At 52.8% G+C, this 16,829-nt stretch overlaps 2 protein-coding genes across 3 annotated transcripts in view; both read left to right on the forward strand.

The window, feature by feature from the left end:
- The window catches only part of Tysnd1 (trypsin like peroxisomal matrix peptidase 1), an 18,928-nt gene continuing 2,099 nt past the window's right edge, over positions 1 to 16,829 (forward strand). Inside the window, exons 1-4 of one of the 2 annotated variants that reach the window (XM_004846193.4) lie at positions 1 to 1,330; positions 2,751 to 2,881; positions 3,871 to 4,056; positions 6,480 to 7,279. In XM_004846193.4, coding sequence (XP_004846250.2) covers positions 165 to 1,330; positions 2,751 to 2,881; positions 3,871 to 4,056; positions 6,480 to 6,697 — 1,701 coding nt within the window. In that variant the 5' untranslated portion in view covers positions 1 to 164 and the 3' untranslated portion in view covers positions 6,698 to 7,279. Of the gene's footprint in view, positions 1,331 to 2,750; positions 2,882 to 3,870; positions 4,057 to 6,479; positions 7,280 to 16,829 lie in introns of those variants that run through there. The other variant, XM_087184745.1, reaches the window with a different exon arrangement.
- Aifm2 (AIF family member 2, ferroptosis suppressor) overlaps positions 11,415 to 16,829 on the forward strand; it is a 24,343-nt gene continuing 18,928 nt past the window's right edge. The window contains exon 1 of the mRNA NM_001310225.1: positions 11,415 to 11,524. The gene's annotated coding sequence lies outside the window, so the exon portion shown is untranslated. The remainder of the gene's footprint in view (positions 11,525 to 16,829) is intronic.

Genomic DNA, 16,829 nt, shown 5'->3' on the forward strand with positions numbered 1-16,829 from the left:
AGTTAACGGAGTTTAGCCAATCGGGCTCGACGAGGAAGCTGGGTGTCAGTACTTGCGCCTCGCGTCCAGCAGTGGGTTACCCTGCGCTGGGTCGCCCGCCCTGCGGGGGTCCTGGCTCCCTCGTCCTTCCTCCCGCAAGCCCTGGGTGTCCGGTCCCCGAGGCCATGGGGCGGCAGTGGGGGCCCTCCGTGAGGGCGGCCGCGCAGGCGGGCTGCGTGGTGAGCGCCTCCCGGGCCGAGCAGCCCGAGGCGGGCTTCTGGAGCTGCAGCGGGGTCATCCTGACCCGCAGCCCGGTGCTGGTGCTGTGCCACGGGGGGATCTTTACCCCTTTCCTGCGCGGGGGGAGCGGGGCCCTCACCTCGGCCGACGCCACCTTCCTGCCTGCCGACAGTTGCGGCGACGACCTGCGCCTGCACGTGCAGTGGGGGCCAACGGCCGCGAGTTCTGCGGGCCGCGCGGAGCAGGGCCGCCCTGGGCTGTGCACGTCCCGCTGCGCCAGTCTCGAGCCCGGCCCGGCCGCGCAGCCCGGCGGGCGACTCCTGGAGCCCCCGCGCGCGGCCGAGCTGCTGCTGCTGCTGAGCTGCCCGGCCTTCCGGTCCCAGCTCGCCCGCCTCTTTGGGAGCAAGAGGGCCGAGCAGTGGCGCTTCGCCAGCGCGGCTCCGGTCGAGGAGGTGTCGGGGGACGAGGAGGAGGACCAGCTGCGGGGGCTGGGCTGGTTCGCGCTGCTGCGCGTGCAGCCCGGCGGGGAGGCCGAGGGGGAGGCGGCGCGCGGGCTGGCCGTGACCGTGGCGCCCCTCGGGGCCGTGGCCAAGGGCGCGCCGCTGCTGGCCTGCGGCTCCCCGTTCGGGGCCTTCTGCCCGGACATCTTCCTCAACACGCTGAGCCGCGGCGTGCTCAGCAACGCGGCCGGCCCGCTGCTGCTCACCGACGCGCGCTGCCTGCCCGGCACCGAGGGCGGCGGTGTATTCTCGGCGCGGTCCGTGGGGGCGCTGGTGGCGCTGGTGGCCGTGCCGCTGTGCTGGAAGGCGAGCGAGTGGGTGGGCCTCACGCTGTTGTGCGCCGTACCCCCTCTGCTCCGCGCTGCCCGCGCCGCGCTCACCCACCTGCCGGATGGCGCCGCCCTGGCCGCCCTGCTGCCGCCCGAGGTGGGCGCCCCGCGGGGCCTGCCGCTGCGAGACCCCAGACCTCCTTGGGTAGCTTCGGCTGTGCTGGTGGAGTTTGGCAGCGTGTGGGGTTCTGGAGTAGCCATGGCGCCCCGCCTCGTGGTGACCTGCCGGCATGTGGCCCCTCGGGAGGCGGCCAAGGTCCTGGTGCATTCTGCCACCCCCAAGTAAGGCTCCAGGGGCTGCCCCACTCTGCCCCTCCCCGGGTCTCGGGTGTGGGTCCAGGCCTTCCACTCTGAGGATGCTTTGCGCACACAGCGTAGGACCTTCCCTCATTCTTGACACCCAGAACCGAGCTCCTAGCACCTCTGAAATTAGGAGCCTTGTGGCTATTGCATGCAGGTGGGAGTCTGAGCTCCTTGTGGAAATCTGTTCCTTCTGGGCAGTTTCTCTACCTCCTAGCCCTACACCTCACACCCCACTAAGCCCTTTGACCAGAAATTCACCAACCTACCCTCTTCAACCCTGAAAGAGACAGTGAAGTCCCTGGGGCTGGGGATGCTACCCTCCTGGGCTAATCTTTAGCCAGGCTGCCCTCCTGGGTGGAAATTACAGATATGGACTCTCCCTAATTAGAGCGCAGGGCAGATGTGCATATTCAGAACAGTGTTGAGTTGACCCTAGGCAGCCAGGTGGACTTTGGGCAGTCACTTGTTCCCTCTGCTGGGAAAAGCACCTTTGCTCTACTTCACTTCCACTTGCTCTGGCAGTGGGGACAGTGGCTTTCTCATATGTGTTCTTCTCTCTGACGCCTCAGGGGCTTGATCAGGCCCAAGCTAAGCAGTGGAGCACGTGGTGTTAATGCCCAGCCTTTCCCTTACCAGGCTCAACCCTGCTTTCCGCACAGGCCTTTGCAAATCCCTCCTCTCCCAGCCCAGCTTTGCCACAGTGGTCCCACTGGTAGCTGGCAAGATAGCCATGATTTTATAGGGAAGACTGATGAAATTTCCCTGTGATGTGGCCCTTGGCTCCTCACCCTCCCCACCACTCTTGTGCCTAAGGAAATGTAGTAAGATGTTCTCACGTGATCTTGTGCAGGTCACAGTTTTGCTTAAGCTGTCTCCCTGTGAGTTCACATGTAACATCTTGGACCAGAGCCTGGCACATAGTGTGCTGTGGAGGCGCTAGCATGTATGTGAACAGGGACCCAGAGGGGTGGAAGCACATCATGCCTTCTCTGGCTCCCAACACTTGCTCTGTAACCTTGGGATGGTTACTCAATCTTTCTGAGCCTCCGTTGCACCATCTAAACTGGAGATAACACCAGTGCCTAGTTACAGGTTTATGAAGACTAAATGAGATGATGTCCCCAAGGTGTCAACTCCAGGTCTGGCCCACAGGGGTCACTAGATGTCAGGTGTGCGTTTTCATGGTGAGGTACAGGAAGCTTTGCCATGAACTACGCTGCAGTTTGGAAAGCATGTTTGGTTAAGTGACTTGCCCAGGGCTGCCTGGCTGGTAGGTCTCGTAGCTGACACCCAGATCTTTGGACTCAAGTCCATGACTCTTACTGTTACTCTCCTCTGCTTGCTTCCTCCCTGGTGCTGAAGGGGCAGAAAGCCTGTCATTTGTTTCCCTTGCTCCCAGGAGTGTGGCGATTTGGGGACGTGTGGTGTTTGCCACCCAGGAGACATCTCCCTACGACATAGCAGTGTTGAGCCTGGAGGAGGACCTAGACGGTGTCCCCATGCCTGTGCCTGCTGAGCACTTCCAGGAAGGTAAAGGTCAAAGGACACAGCTTGAAGAAGGAACCCTCTGGTCTGGGCTGGACCCTGGGAAGGACACCATACCAGACCAGGTGCCCACTCCTGTCCCTACCCCTGCTGAGTTAGGGAGCCAGGGTGACATAGCTGGGGTTCTTGTTAGAGGCCTCCCACTGTAGTAGCACAGCCCAGGGGCTGGGGGCAGATGGGGTGCTGGGCCTTGGCGGGCTCCTCCTGACACTTCAGGCTGGTCAGAGGAGCAGGTGGCGCCTTTGAGGCACCATTTAGTACAGGGCTTTGAGATGCTCCCATGTAGGTACCGGGTTCCCTCTTTCCTGGAATCAGTGTGATATGGCAATGAGGAGGACAGGGGCTGCCACCTGGTGTCCTTGGATGGACTCATTCTCTGCCTCAGTTTCCCCACTTACCTGTTCTCTGCCTCAGTATCCCTCTCTGTGAAAAGGGCTGACATGCCTTCCTCCTGGGCATGCTGAGGACTGGGAGAGGTGGGCCTGTATTGTGCTCAGTGCTGTGCTCTGCTCTGCTCCTGCAAAGCATTTGGGGAAGGAAACAGGTGGCTGCTTGGTGGCCATCATCACTGTTTCTTTTTGTCAAGATTCTTTTTTTGGTACCGGGGATCGAACTCAGGACCTTGCACTTTTGAGCAGGCGGCGGCACCACTGAGCTAAATCCCCAGCCCTTCAGCAAGATTCTTGTTGGTCCCAGGAGGAGCTGAATATTTCACATTTATTGAGCACCTAGCTAGTTGATAGGAACCCCAAAAAGTGACTGCCTTGTCTGGTGACTCTGAAGATGTAGTCCAGCAGACGCAGTGCTGGGAACTCATTGGAGTCCTGGCTTCTTCCTGTGGTGGGTGCTGGGGGGCTCCCTGGAGGTGGCAGTCTCTGAGCAGAACTCAAAGGGCAAAGAAGGTTTGGACTTCAAGAGAGGACAGGGTTGGGTGGGGAGCGAGGTCCCGCTTCAGCCTTCTCCCTCCCTGGCAGGTACCGCTGTCAGTGTGGTTGGCTTCGGTGTCTTTGGCCAGGCCTGTGGGCCCTCGGTGACCTCGGGCATCCTGTCGGCTGTGGTGCAGGTGGATGACACACCGGTGATGCTGCAGACCACGTGTGCCGTGCACGGTGGCTCCAGTGGGGGACCCCTCTTCTCCAGCCCCTCGGGAGACCTCCTGGGTAACCAGCCCCTTGGCCCTCTCCACCCCCCGCCCCCCATTAGAGCCTCGCCCCACCCATGGACTGTTCTGTGTCCAGCCTAGGGAGGGCCCTCTGGCTGGGGAGACCGTGGGCCTCAGGCCCAGAGTTAGTGCCCAGAGTTTCCAGGCTGCTCTGCCTCAGGGGGTGGAGAGGGAGGGAGCCGAGCTAGGAGGGAAGAGATCTAGGCCCTGGGCCCTTCTCTGCCACTAATCTGCTGTGTCACCTGAAGTGAGTCAGTTAATCTCACTTGATCTCTGAAATTGAAGAGTTGAATTAGTCCAAGGGTCCGGAACTCAGCAGTGTACAGAGGGCAGGGAGGTAAATGAATGAAGAGGAAGTGGAGGTGAAGGGTCAGGGGTCAAGTAGGGTGAAACCTGCACAGCTGCAGCAGGTTGTGGCCATAAAAAAATGTGGCCTAGGATATTTCAGAAGAAGCTGGGAACTTTTAAATCTCTTTCAATAATGGCCAGGTGTGGCAGGTGGCATGTGCCTGTAATTCCAGCATTTTGAGACGCTGAGGTAGGAGAATTGTAAATTTGATCCTGGTCTGGGCAATTTAATAACTTAGCGAGGCCCTGTCTCAAAATAAAAAAATAAAGAAAAGCCTAGGAATATAGCCTAGTGTGAAAGTGCTGAGTTCAATCCCCAGTATTGCAAAACAAAACAAGAAAACTATAAAACTAACAAAAAAATCGATTTTTAAAAACTTGTAACTCAAATTTTGTTGTTGTTGTTGGGTTTTGGGTTTTTTTTGTTTTTTTTTTGAGACAGGATCTCAAAAAGTTGTCCAAACTGGCCTCAAACTAGCTATGTAGTCCAGGCTGGACTCGAACTCCTGAGTGCTGGGATTACAGGTGTGTGCCACCATGCCTAGCAAGTTTTTAAAACAGTCATTTAGATATTGTTAGAAAGCAAAGTGTGAATCCATGTAGAAACCTCCAAGATTCTATATGTAGTATAACTTGGTTTATACTAACCTTTATTATTCCTGCCTTTCCTTATTTTTCTCTTATAGTGAAAAATGTAGCTCTTGCTGTCTACAATATATGTATGTATTTGTCCAACTGTACATACCAACCATAGTATATATGTATACTATTCCTAGTATACAAAGAAAGTAGGGTAAGAATTGCCAACCCACATCCCTGTGAGCTGTAGATGTAACCAGGAGAGCACAGGGCTTGAATGTGCATGTGCAGTGGTTCTTGTCTTTAGGTTTAAAGTATCCAAGCAAAGCTCCACTGTCCAAAGTACTCAGATTATGTTGCTTATTTGTAATACAGTTAGAGTTACTTGTCAGAGGTTTTCCCCATGTCTATTTTTCCCCATATCCTGGTTGATTTAAAACCACCTATATCGCCTAGTGAACACAGAAGTAAATAGTGTTGTGTGTACACAAGTTAGCAGTCACATAGTCTCTGTCTCCCAGCTCTGTCCACTGAAAGGGGCCGGGAGCAGTGACATCCCAGGCATAATGAGCACACCTAGAACTCAGTTCTTGGGGTCTTTGTTTTTAATGGCAACTGTTTAAGTTTTTCTTTGTTTATTAGTATATGTTTGTAGTATATAATGTTTACGTTCCTTGTGTGAAGTTGGTACATGCACATAATAACATCTTCATTCCTTTTTTTCTTCCCCTATCCCCTCCCTCCCTCCCACCCTCCTTCCTTCCTCCTCCATCTCTTTCACAAATAGGTCCCCTTCCTATTTGAGAAAGATTGATCTCCTTACTTCCTATCATCTATCTTTTATCTTGCTCTTTACTTATACTTTGGGTTTCTCAGATAAGAGAAACCATGTGATATTTAAGCTTGTGGGTCTGATTTATATCATTTAACATTATGGTCTCAAGATGCATCCATTTTCCTACAAATGACTCAAGTTTAGCTGTCTTTATAGCAGAATAGTACTCCATTATGTGTAAATACCACATTTTCTTTATTCATCTGTTGATGGGCATATAGGCTGCTTCCCAGATTTAGTTATTAGGAATTGTGCTGCTATAAACATGAGTATGGATGTGTCCAGATCTTGGATTCTAAATACCTTTCTGTAACAAAAGGAACCAAGGCCTGACTCATTCATTTGTTCATTAAGCAGATGTTTGCTAGGCCTACTCTGGTAGGCACTGTTATCAGTACCAGAGAAACTATGTGGATAAAACAAGTTGACCAGATAAGGAAATCCAGAGTGTGTGAGATGCAAGTGGTGTTAGGGAGAGCAGAGCTGAAGAGGGGATGGCATGGGGAGCAGGTGCTGTGACAGGAAGCTCAGTGTCTGTCACTGGGGGGAGTTTCAAGCTCCCAGCAGGCCCCAGGGGTGCAGAATGGAGACGGTCCTCCCTGTGACAGCTGTCTGTCCCCTGGCTCACGTCCTCCTCTGCTTTCTGACCCCCCTGACAGGCATTGTCGCCAGCAACACCCGGGACAATAACACAGGGGCCACTTACCCACACCTGAACTTCAGCATCCCCATCACGGTGCTCCAGCCAGCCCTGCAGCAGTATCGTCAGACTGGGGACCTGGGTGGCCTCCGAGAGCTGGACCATGCCACCAAGCCGGTCAGGGTGGTTTGGCGGCTGCAGTGCCCCCTTCCCATGACCTTGAGGAGCAAGCTCTGAGCCACCCTCTAGGGACAAGAGGGACCATTGTATACCGCAGGAAGTGATGAGGTGGTGGCTGCCCTAGGGTCCAAAGCCTGCTCCTGACCAGTCATGTCCCAGCAGGGCCACCTCGTTTCCACCTGTTGCCCACAGACTGAGCTCTGGGCCCCAGGACAGACTTCTCTCCAGCCCCGTGGAACCTCAACCTGGCAACCCAATTTTGGGGCGCTTCCTTGAGCCAGTACTTCTCTCTGCCCCCAGTACTAGACTCAGCCATGTTATTTTCCTTCTGGAGATCCGGGTGGAATGGCACAAGAGCACAGGTCCTGGTAGGAAGATGCTGCTCTGTCTCCCTGATGGCCACTGGCCGTGTCTGCCTCTGTCATGTGTGCTGGCAGCCCTGGAGTTTGCTCAGGGAACCTCAGCACAGGGCCCTGCTCTGCCACATGCCGCAGGCAGGCCGGTCCCTGAGCTGGGGTGCCTGGTCTTCACTCTGACACAGTGCCTTCATTTGCCAGCCCTGGCCTGAGTCTCAGGGATAGAGTGGGTAGAATGTGTGGTTGCGGCTTAGAAATAAACATGAACTATCTGTATAACCACTGTGCTTTGCTAGGTTGTATTTTTTTTTTCATCAGTTCAGTAGGGAAAGAAAATGCACCATGCCTGGGCTGCTTTCTGGGCAGGGTTTGGTCTCCGAGTATGCTCTTCTGCCAGGCTGGCCCTGGGAGTCAGCCACGTGCCAGGCAGCACCCGAGAGTGCTGTTTCTAACACCTAGTTGTTGAATGCCAACTCTGGGTGGCAGCAGAGCACTCCCAGCGTGCTTGTTCTTCCCTTTGCAGATTAGGAGCAGGCGCAGAGGGCCAGATTAGTGTGAGAAGTCCTATGTGGTAGCAGGGGGCTGGATTCAAGGTCTGGGAGTAGGGAGGGGGTTTATTCCAGCATGTGTGACATCAAGGTACTCATAGGATGCTCTGGGGATTCTGTGTCCACCCATTGGTGCAGTGAGCTGTGTGGCATTTTCCATGGAAGAATATGTCCAAGGGTCCAGAGAGGGCGACCAAGTATGAGTTCATCAAGGCAACTCAAGAGCTAACTGTGAAAGGGTTGTTCAGGGTGTACTAAGGAGACTGGAAATGGGGAGGTTGTTCCAGGCCGAGAACAACAGGAGGTGGGACAAGGGAGTATGGAACTACTTGCTTGTTCCAGGAGGGCTAAGCAGAGAGGAAATTGGAAAATGTCTAACCAGGAAGGGAGAGTTCGCTTTTGTACAGTAGTAATGGAGGGATCCAGGTGCCTTCCCTCTTGTGGCATTGGTTTGGGGCCCTGGAGTCCTCAACTAGGTCCTCTGTACCTGGCTGGTGAGTGGGGTAGAGAGACAGGAGAAGCCGGGCATGGTAGTGCATACCTGTAATCTCAGAACTTGGGAGGCTGAGGTGGGAGAATCACCACGACTTTGAGGCCACCCTGGGGTACATAGTAAGTTCAAGGGCAGCCTGAACTACATAGCAAGACCCTGTCTTAAAATAAAATGGACAGAAGGAACCCCTGTTTCATTCATTCATTTACTTGTTTTTATCTTCCCTGCCCCCTGCTTTTATTTTTTATTTTTTTTGGTACCGGGGATCGAACTTGGGTCTTTGCGCTTGTGCAGCAGGCAGCGAAACCACTGAGCTAAATCCCTGGCCCTCCCCTGCTTCTTTTAAAAAATAATTTCGCTTTGAAACAATTTGAAGTTCACAGAAAAGCCCCCAAATCCCCATATACCCTTTACCCAGGGGCCCCATTAGACTTCAGCAGGTGATTATTCTTTGTAACTAAAAGATCTAATTTGGGATCACGGGCAATGGCCACCATCCTGTTGGCCCTCAACTCAGAGGAGCTCCTCATTTCTCCTTGAGTCTCATGCCCTTGACTTTATGAAGACAGCAGGGCAGTCGTTTCCTATGCTGTCTCTTCACTGGGATCGGTCCGGACAGCCACAAGATTAGATGTAGATCCGCATCTTTGGCAGGCTTACCCTAGAAGCAATGTCATCTCTTCCTGTGTCCTCTTGGGTGGCACACGATGTCTACTTGTCCCATCAAGATGATGTTAATGTGGGTCACTTGAGTAAGATAGTGCCTGTTAGATTTCTCCACCGTAAATTTCCCATTTTTCCTCTCCAACTAAAAAATAATTTGTGCAGAGGTACTCAGACTATACAATATACTGTTCCTTATCTTACTTTAACCTGTGAGGTTTAGCATCCACTGATGTTTTCTGGTTGAATAACTGTATTGTTGGCCAATGCTAATTATTCCCATCATTCCTCTTACCCTTATTTATTTATTGCATAAAACACATTTATTTCATAATAGAGTTAAATACTAGTAAGGCTAAATTCATTTTATATAATATCTAATATTATATGACAGTCTAGAAAAGGGTCTTCTGGGCAAAAAGGAATAAGGAAGAAAGTCATGACGTAGGGAAGCAGCAATTTCAGAGTTGGGCTTTGGAAAAGCTGCTGCCTACACCGTGAGTGTGGTCAGATTTCAGCTCCTTGAATGAGAAAAGTCACAGAAACTGAGCAGGGCGAACACTCAAGCAAGAGAGGACTCCTGGAGAGGACTGAAGGCGTCAGCTCCTGGCCTCCGAGTGTTAATCCATAGAGAAACACCTGAACACACACGTGTACATGTACACACACACAATGGGAACCAGAAGACTGACTCTGAAAGGTAATTTGGATGATGCCCTTAAAGATTATGAAAACAAACTAAGAATCTTCTACCCTTATTTATTATTGTTGTTATTTTGTGATACTGGAGAGCAAATCTGGGTCTTTCACACTGTTAAATCCCTACCCCCCCTTTTTTGGTACCTGGGATTGAACTCGGGTCCTTGCGCTTGTACAACAGGAGGCGAAACCACTGAGCTAAATCCCCAGCCCTCCTACCCCTTTCTAAAATTTTGTATTTTGAGATGAGGTTTCACAAAGTCTAAGTTGTCCAGGCAGGGCTTGAACTTTTGATTGTCCTGCCTCAGCCTCCCACAGTGCTGGGATTACAGGCAGGGTCTCACCATGTAGTTTAGGCTGGCCTTGAACTTGCAGTGATCCTCCTGCTTCAGCTTCCAGAGTGCTGGGATCACAGGCGTTCGCCACCATGCTCAACTTACATACTTTAAAAAGGTGAAGCTTTTGGCATGTGAATTATATCTTAATTTTAAAAACCATTCCTTTACCAAACATGGGTGAATTCCTAGGGAACCTGGTGCTGGGGTCAGTGCCAGACACTGGTGACTCACAGTCCAGCAAAGTAAGTCCGCCCCAGATAGCTGATCTAAAGTTTCCTTGTCTTCTTGGTGTCACAGTTTAACACCTGAACTATTTTTCTCTTGGAATTTTAGGGAAAAAAAAGGAGATGAAGCTATTTGGAAGTGTGCAAAGCTTAGGACAAATGCAGGGCTCACTGGGCCTGGCAGATCCCGAATTCAGCCAGTGGCTTCCCCGATAGATCCCTGCCAGGCAGAATGAGAACAGGCTGACCCATGGGTCTTCTACTTGTACACTTCAGCCCCGGAGGCTTAGAGAAGAGGGCCGAGACTCCCACCCCTCTGACTGTAATCCTCTCTTTATCCGGATGTACTGGGCAGTGCTGCTCCGGTAAAGGAAGAGGCAGGGATTACAGAGAACTGGATTCGGCCTGTGCTTTCGAGCTGATGAGAGCACGGTGCTCATGGAAGGACAGAAACCTCTCTCCCAGCAGGAGATGATTCTGGTCACCAGTGTCTTCTAGGTGGACTATCAGAAAGCTCCCTGTCTCAAGAGTACTGGGTAAAAAGTTCTTTGCAGCTTTTAGAAAAAGGGACAGAAATGGCTCCTGGGAAGGTGAAGGGCAGTATTCAGAAGAGTTGGCACCCAACCAAACCAAAATCCCTAAATGCATTTTTGAACATAAAACATGCTTTTGTACATTTGCAAAAACTTCTTTATTATAGTTGTTCTCTTCTCTTTTCTTTTGGTTGAGACAGGGTCTCACTAAGTATTCCAGGCTGGCCTTGAACTCGCTATGTAGACCAGGGTGGCCTCGAACTCACAGCGATCCTCCTGCCCCAGCCTCTTGAGTGCTGGGATTACAGGTGTGCACCACGATGCCCAGAGTTATTAAAAAAAAAAAAGTGCTGGATTCCTTCCAGATCTTCATCTTGCCTCAGGGTCTTTGCCCTCTGGAACACAGCTTCCTCTCTCTCCTCATTTTACTAGGGAAAGCTTTGCACCCTTCTCTGCTTCCAGTCTTTACCGTAAGTGGTGTTCTTCCACGAAATAGAAACCATGCCTGTTTTGCTGTTTTCCCCCCTACGCCTAACACAGTGTCTAGCTTACAGTAGGACCCATGAGCAGCTTTAAGGGTAGGCGTCTCTCAGTAAAAAGAATTAATATGTATTGTTATGCACACGTACCACCTGCCCACAAGGAATATAATCATTATGCACTACAGACGTGTAATAAGAATGTAAGGGTAAGTGTTTACCAGCACCGAGCCAAGTCTTAAGGGTTCGAGCAGGGCTGGGGCTTGGAGCCTGGCCGACCAGAGAAGGAGAAGCCCTCGGAGCGTTTGCTGCAAGCAGCCCTGGGCTCGCAGTCAAGGTCAGTCCCCTGGCCTTGGGCCGGGCCCCAGGAGGGCGTGGCCGGGCCACGGGGCGGGGCCGCGGGGGGGTGTGTGTGGGTGCGGGTCCCGCCCAGTCCACCCGGGCCCTGGGAGGTCCGGGGCCGGAAGAGGCCCGAGGCTCTGAGCGGTTGGGAGCCAGAGCGGTAGCAGGAGCAGGAGCGCCGGCGTGGGCGCAGCGGGAGGCGGCGGAAGGTGAGGTCGCGCCACGGGCCCATAGAGTGTAGGGCTGGACAGGGCGATCCCAGGAGGCCGTGGGGAGGTCGGGATGCAGAGTCGTGGCTTTGGGAGGACAGGGCTCTTGCCTCCAATGTGCGTTTCAGGCCTGCAGCTCCGCACATCCCCCCAAACATAAGAGGGAGGTTTATACCTGCCCAAGGCAGAGCAACTCCTCCCCCCGCCCCATCCCTGCTAAGTCTTTCCGAGAAAGATGGACCCAGGCCAGGAAGAGCCAGGAAGCTGAGGTCACTGGGCCCTGTGTTTCTGAGGCTGGTGTCCGAGGGCAGGGTTAAAACCTCCGCCTCTGGGGAGGAAAGTGACAGCACCGGGAGGGAGGCCGTGTAGGACAGAGACCACCGTGCTGAGTCCGGATGGGACGCCTGAACTTGGCCTGAAACTGCTGTCCTGGGCGCTGTCAAGCCCCACCCATTCAACAGCTGGCCTTTCTGTCCAGCCAGAGCCTCTGTTACCCAGGGATTTTAGAGGGGCAAGGTGGCCTGGGAGCTGATGGTCCTGCAGGAGGACAGGTGCAGGCAGAGGGTCATAGTTTGGGAAGGAACTTACAGGTCTCCCAACTCCGCACCTGTGCGCTCAGGAGAGAATGTTCCTCTAGCCTGTTTGCAGGGGGTCGTTGCTAGACACCCACCCCCACGCCGCCTGCTGTCACTCCAGTATCTAGGGAGGAGTACTTCCAGGGGTGCCCTGTGTGGCCAATGATCTACACACCCCCATTTCATATCGGAGGACACTGAGGTCCAGCCGGGTCAGGGCCTTGCCCAGGACTATCAGCCCTTAAGTCATAGAGCTGGGCAGCTGAGTGCCCAGGGCCAGCTGGGTCTTTGCTGGAGCAATAAATGAGGCCAGGGTCCAGGTGCACATGCTGGCAGACATAGGACTGTTATGGGGACCACAAAGTGACCAGCTCCGGGGAGGATGGACCTAGGTTTTGGGTACAGGAGTGTATATGACACCCAAATGGGCCTATCTGCCCCAGAGTTGCCCTCTCCTAGGGCATGAAAGGGGACTGTCCCCTGTTCAGACTCTGAGTCTCTTTCAGAGATTGGCTTTCTTTAGGGTACATTTAGGTTGTTTGCTGGAGGACTGGCCACAGAGTGCCCACTCTCAGCCTGGTCTTTGGTGTCCAGGGAGGGAGGCTGCCTGCCCTTCTCCCTCCCCCAGGTGGAAGAGGAGACAGTCACAGTTTAGCACACCATGCTTTAGTGGCTCTCTCATCCTGGATAGCCACTTTGGAAACACCACTGTCCAAAGGACCAGTGTTGAAATCTACCTTCTGCATAAGCCATGACAACTCTAAAGCTGTGCATTGTGTTTTTTGTAATTTTTCTGAAGCAGCATGTGAGTGATGTTCTTGCTTTAATCAGAACCCACATGATTCCTGCTGTGTCTTCTGAGGTTTGACCTCTCAACAGCTTTGGCAAATGTCGCTTCCTCATTTTTCAGTGGATTCCTAAAGGCCTCTTATCCCCCTGGGATCAGGCTGGGTGTCTTGACTGAGAAAATTCAAGTGTAAACCACTTAGTGTGAGTGTGTTGCTAATCAGTGCAGGTTCTTTGCTGAACTTGGATAGAAATCATGAATTGGTGAAGTGCAGCGCAGCTCTGGTCAGCTAGCAACTGTGGGCTTCTGTGTCCGTGCATGCATGTGTGTGTGTGTGTGTGTGTGTTTAAGGGGTAAAGTTACTGAGGAGTTGCTAGATAGTTAAGGTTTGGTTTGTTCTCTTGGGCCTTCTTTTAAGTTAACATTCCTGAAGTTAGATGGATTTAGTTAAGAATCTCAGAGTTCCTTCCTGAGCTTTGATGGCAGTTCAGAATCAGAGGGTGGGTCTGGCATTTCCTCAATAAGTGAGACTACTGGGAGTGGTGATGCACACCTGTAATCCAGCACTCAGGCTAAGGCAGTAGTATCCCCGTGAGTTGGTGAGTTCACGACAGCCTGGGCTGCAGTGAGTTCAAGGCCAGCCTGAACTACATAGTGAGACCCTGTCTCAAAAAACCCAAAAACAAAAAAAGAGGGAAAGCAGGGATTACCATATGACTCAGCAGTTTCATGTCTCCAGGCTTCCAGAACTGCTTCAGAAAGTGGCAAAAATGATGGGATGTGTTTGAAGCAGGGGCAGTATTTTAAGTGGGATTAATGGCAATGTGTCTTTCATTATAATACATTAAAAAAATTTAAACATTCACCATATTTTTTGTTGTTGTTGTTGTTTGTTTTTTTGGTACTGGGGATCGAACTCCGGACGTTGCTCTTTCGAGGCAGGTGGCGGCACCACTGAGCTACATCCCTGGTCCCATTCACCATATTTTTGATATAATTTGTGTCTTGCTTAAAAATTAGATGGCGATAGATCCATCTCATTTTAAAAGCTTTATTATTTCTGTACAAATGATGCATACTTGTTTAAAAACAATCTAAATGGGGCTGGGGATGTAGCTCAGTGGCACTGTGCCTGCCCTGGCAAGGCCCTGAGTTCAATTCCTGGTACCAAGAAAAAAATTTCTAAAGTAATTAAAAATCTAAAAACGTCTAAACAAAATGAAAAAGCTCAAGAAAGATTTTAAAAACCCGTCATCTTCAGTGACTTATTAACATTTTGTTTCAGAGCAGAGGTCAGGTCTGATGAGTAATGGAAAAAGTTATTGAACTTTTCCCCAAGACAGGGAGAAACCCTCACACTTATTAAATGTGAAGATGTAGGGGAGAGTACAGCAGATGCCTTCCAGTGTTGTCATCATATGAGTGTGTATATGTACTGAATTGCAGGAATCTTACTGCTGGTTTTATGTGTGTTTCTGTTGCCTGACTTTTTCATGTAAAAATGTGATTCACCCTTTAAAAATAAATAGCAGGACCCCCCCCCCAAGAAAATAAAGAAGAATAAACATGAGTAACTGCAGACAGTTCCATTTTATGGATGTGTAACAGCTCATCTGGGAATCTTCCATTGATAGAGGCTTCCAGGATGAATGGAGTCTCCCATCGATTGCGGTGGCCTTACACTGCCACCTGGGAGCACACAGAATCGAACATTCATTCCTTGCACACATGCATTCTAAGCGCCTAGTAGGTATGTGGCCAGAAATGCAGGTCCGGGGCTTAAGCCCTTGGTTTAAGTGTCTGACAGAGTAGGTCTTGTCTGGCACAGGGGAGTCCAGCTGTCCTAGGGGCCAGGCAAGGATTGATGTGGGTAGAGCCAAGGGGAGTCTGCGTGTCCAAGAGCGTTGGGCAAGGGCTGGTGCTGAAGGGTGAAATGTACTGGAAAGCTGCTGGCCACCGTCCCCGAACCAAGGTGTCAGAGGTCAGTAGAGGAGAGAGGAAGTCAGACTCGAGGAGAGGCCTCAGGCAGCAGGGGTGTGAGAAGCTGTCCCTCCCCTAGCCCTTCTCTAGTGTCCCCGGAGGCCTGGTGCACCTTCAGGCCCTGCCCTGGTGTCCACTGGGAACTCAGAGAAGCAGTTTGCCATCATGGGGAGGGGGGCGTGGCTACTTGGCAGGGGGCCCAGGGTCGGCTTTGGGGGAAACAGGTTGATGCTGGGGCCAGCTCACTGCCTGTGAGTCCTGCCTAGGGAATACTGGCTTTTGCTCACCAGGGAAGGAGTCCCCATGTGGGGTCTGCCACCTGGTGTTAAAGCTGCCCTGTGGTGTCTGTGCTGGCCCCTGTTACCTGCCTTCCTGGCCTCCCCACCCTTCTGGAGCATGTGTCTTAGCTGCTCCTGCCTGGGCCTCTGGCTTAAGCTGTCCCCTCTGCTGGGAAGGCTCCTGCCCCCTAACTTTTATTTAGAGCTCTAGGGGTTCCTCCTTGAGCTTTCCTGGGTTGTCTGGGGTGATCTTCCCCAACAAGCCATGACCCCCTCTTGGCACCTGTGCCCAGCCAGCTTGGAAGTGGGGTTTTCTGGATGTTTTCCTGACCTTATCTCTGGCTTCTAGCCCCTGGGGCAGGGTCTGGCACAGGGAGTCACACTGGAGGGGACAAGTGGCAGTCACCCTTGGCCTGCCTCATCACCCCCCACGTTCGTTCTCAGAGCCTTCTCAGCCCTGGGTGTCCCTCCTGCCTCTGGCCAGGACCCTGCAGCCTCTTGGGTCCTGGCCCCCAGGAGATGGGCTCCTTTTGGCCCAGCTGGCGGATTCAGCCTGCTGAATGCTTGGGATCCGTTCTGGACAGCCCTTGTGAGAACCTGAAGGTCACATTGCCCTCTGGGGGACTTGTCCTAGTCCCAGCCTGGCCTAGTGCTCAATTTTTCCATCTATAAAACAGGTGGGCCCCTCAAGCCTCAATGCACTGGTGAGCGGGGAGCATCTGGCCAAAGAGAAACAACTCTTAATTCCCCTCCAGTCCCCTGTGCCCCACCTGCCCTCCCTCCTCTGTGCCCCCCCCCCCCAGAAGTTGGGTGGTGGGCATTTGAATACTGATGAAAACAGTGCCGGGAGTTCTAACCTTAAGCCACCCCTCTAAGTAGTGTGGGAAGATTTAGGAAGCATCTTGCGTGTCAGGATGTCTTGGAACCCTGTGTGTAGAGGAAAGCTCGGAGCTGGTCAGGCCTTATAATCATTTCCAGTTATAGGGGGTAAGTCAAGACCCAGAGAGGGAATGGGTCGTGCCTCAGCTACCCAGATGATCAGGGCAGCATGGAGGCTTCCCGTGCCACAGGGCTGCCGAAGAGGGTCCCAGGTGGGCTGGCACATGTTCCACCTTGAGGCAGCTCAAGTCTGTCCTTCAAGGCTGACCTCCAAGTCCACTTCCTCCTTCCTGGACACCCCTGTGTCCCCCGTTGGCTGCCTGCTCCCTAAAGCCCACAGAGCCGTGGAGCCTGTCTGGCTGCTCTCTGTTCAGGACGAGCTTTGTTTCTGTCCTTGTCAGCTCTCCGGAATCCCTGCCTATGGCTGGGCATAGGCCAGGAGGAGGTTTGGTTGTCTGTTCTCCTAGCCAGTGTCCTCCAGCAACCTGTAACTGCTCCCAGCATCTCAGCTGCAGTCAGATTGTCCCTTGGCTGGGCCAGGTGGCTCCTCCCACACCAGTGAGCCTGCTTCCTGTCTGAAGGCCACACCATATGTGTCCTCTGGGGTTAGCTGGGCTGTAAGACAGATCCCCTTGCTGCAGCCCCAACCCAGTGCCTTGGCCACCCCGGGGTGGACTCTGGATGTGCAATGGCCCTGTCAACCAGCCTCCCAGATGGAATGAGGGAGCCAGGCAGCTTGGCTGCTTTTCCCTCTCTGCTTAGTGGTTCAGCATCCGGTGACCCAGCCCAGCCCTTTCCTCTGCCTC

The sequence above is a fragment of the Heterocephalus glaber genome, unplaced genomic scaffold (genome assembly GCF_053883595.1).
Source record: "Heterocephalus glaber isolate CG9 unplaced genomic scaffold, H.glaber_assembly_v1.0 deba00001497, whole genome shotgun sequence".
Taxonomy (NCBI): domain Eukaryota; kingdom Metazoa; phylum Chordata; class Mammalia; order Rodentia; family Bathyergidae; genus Heterocephalus; species Heterocephalus glaber.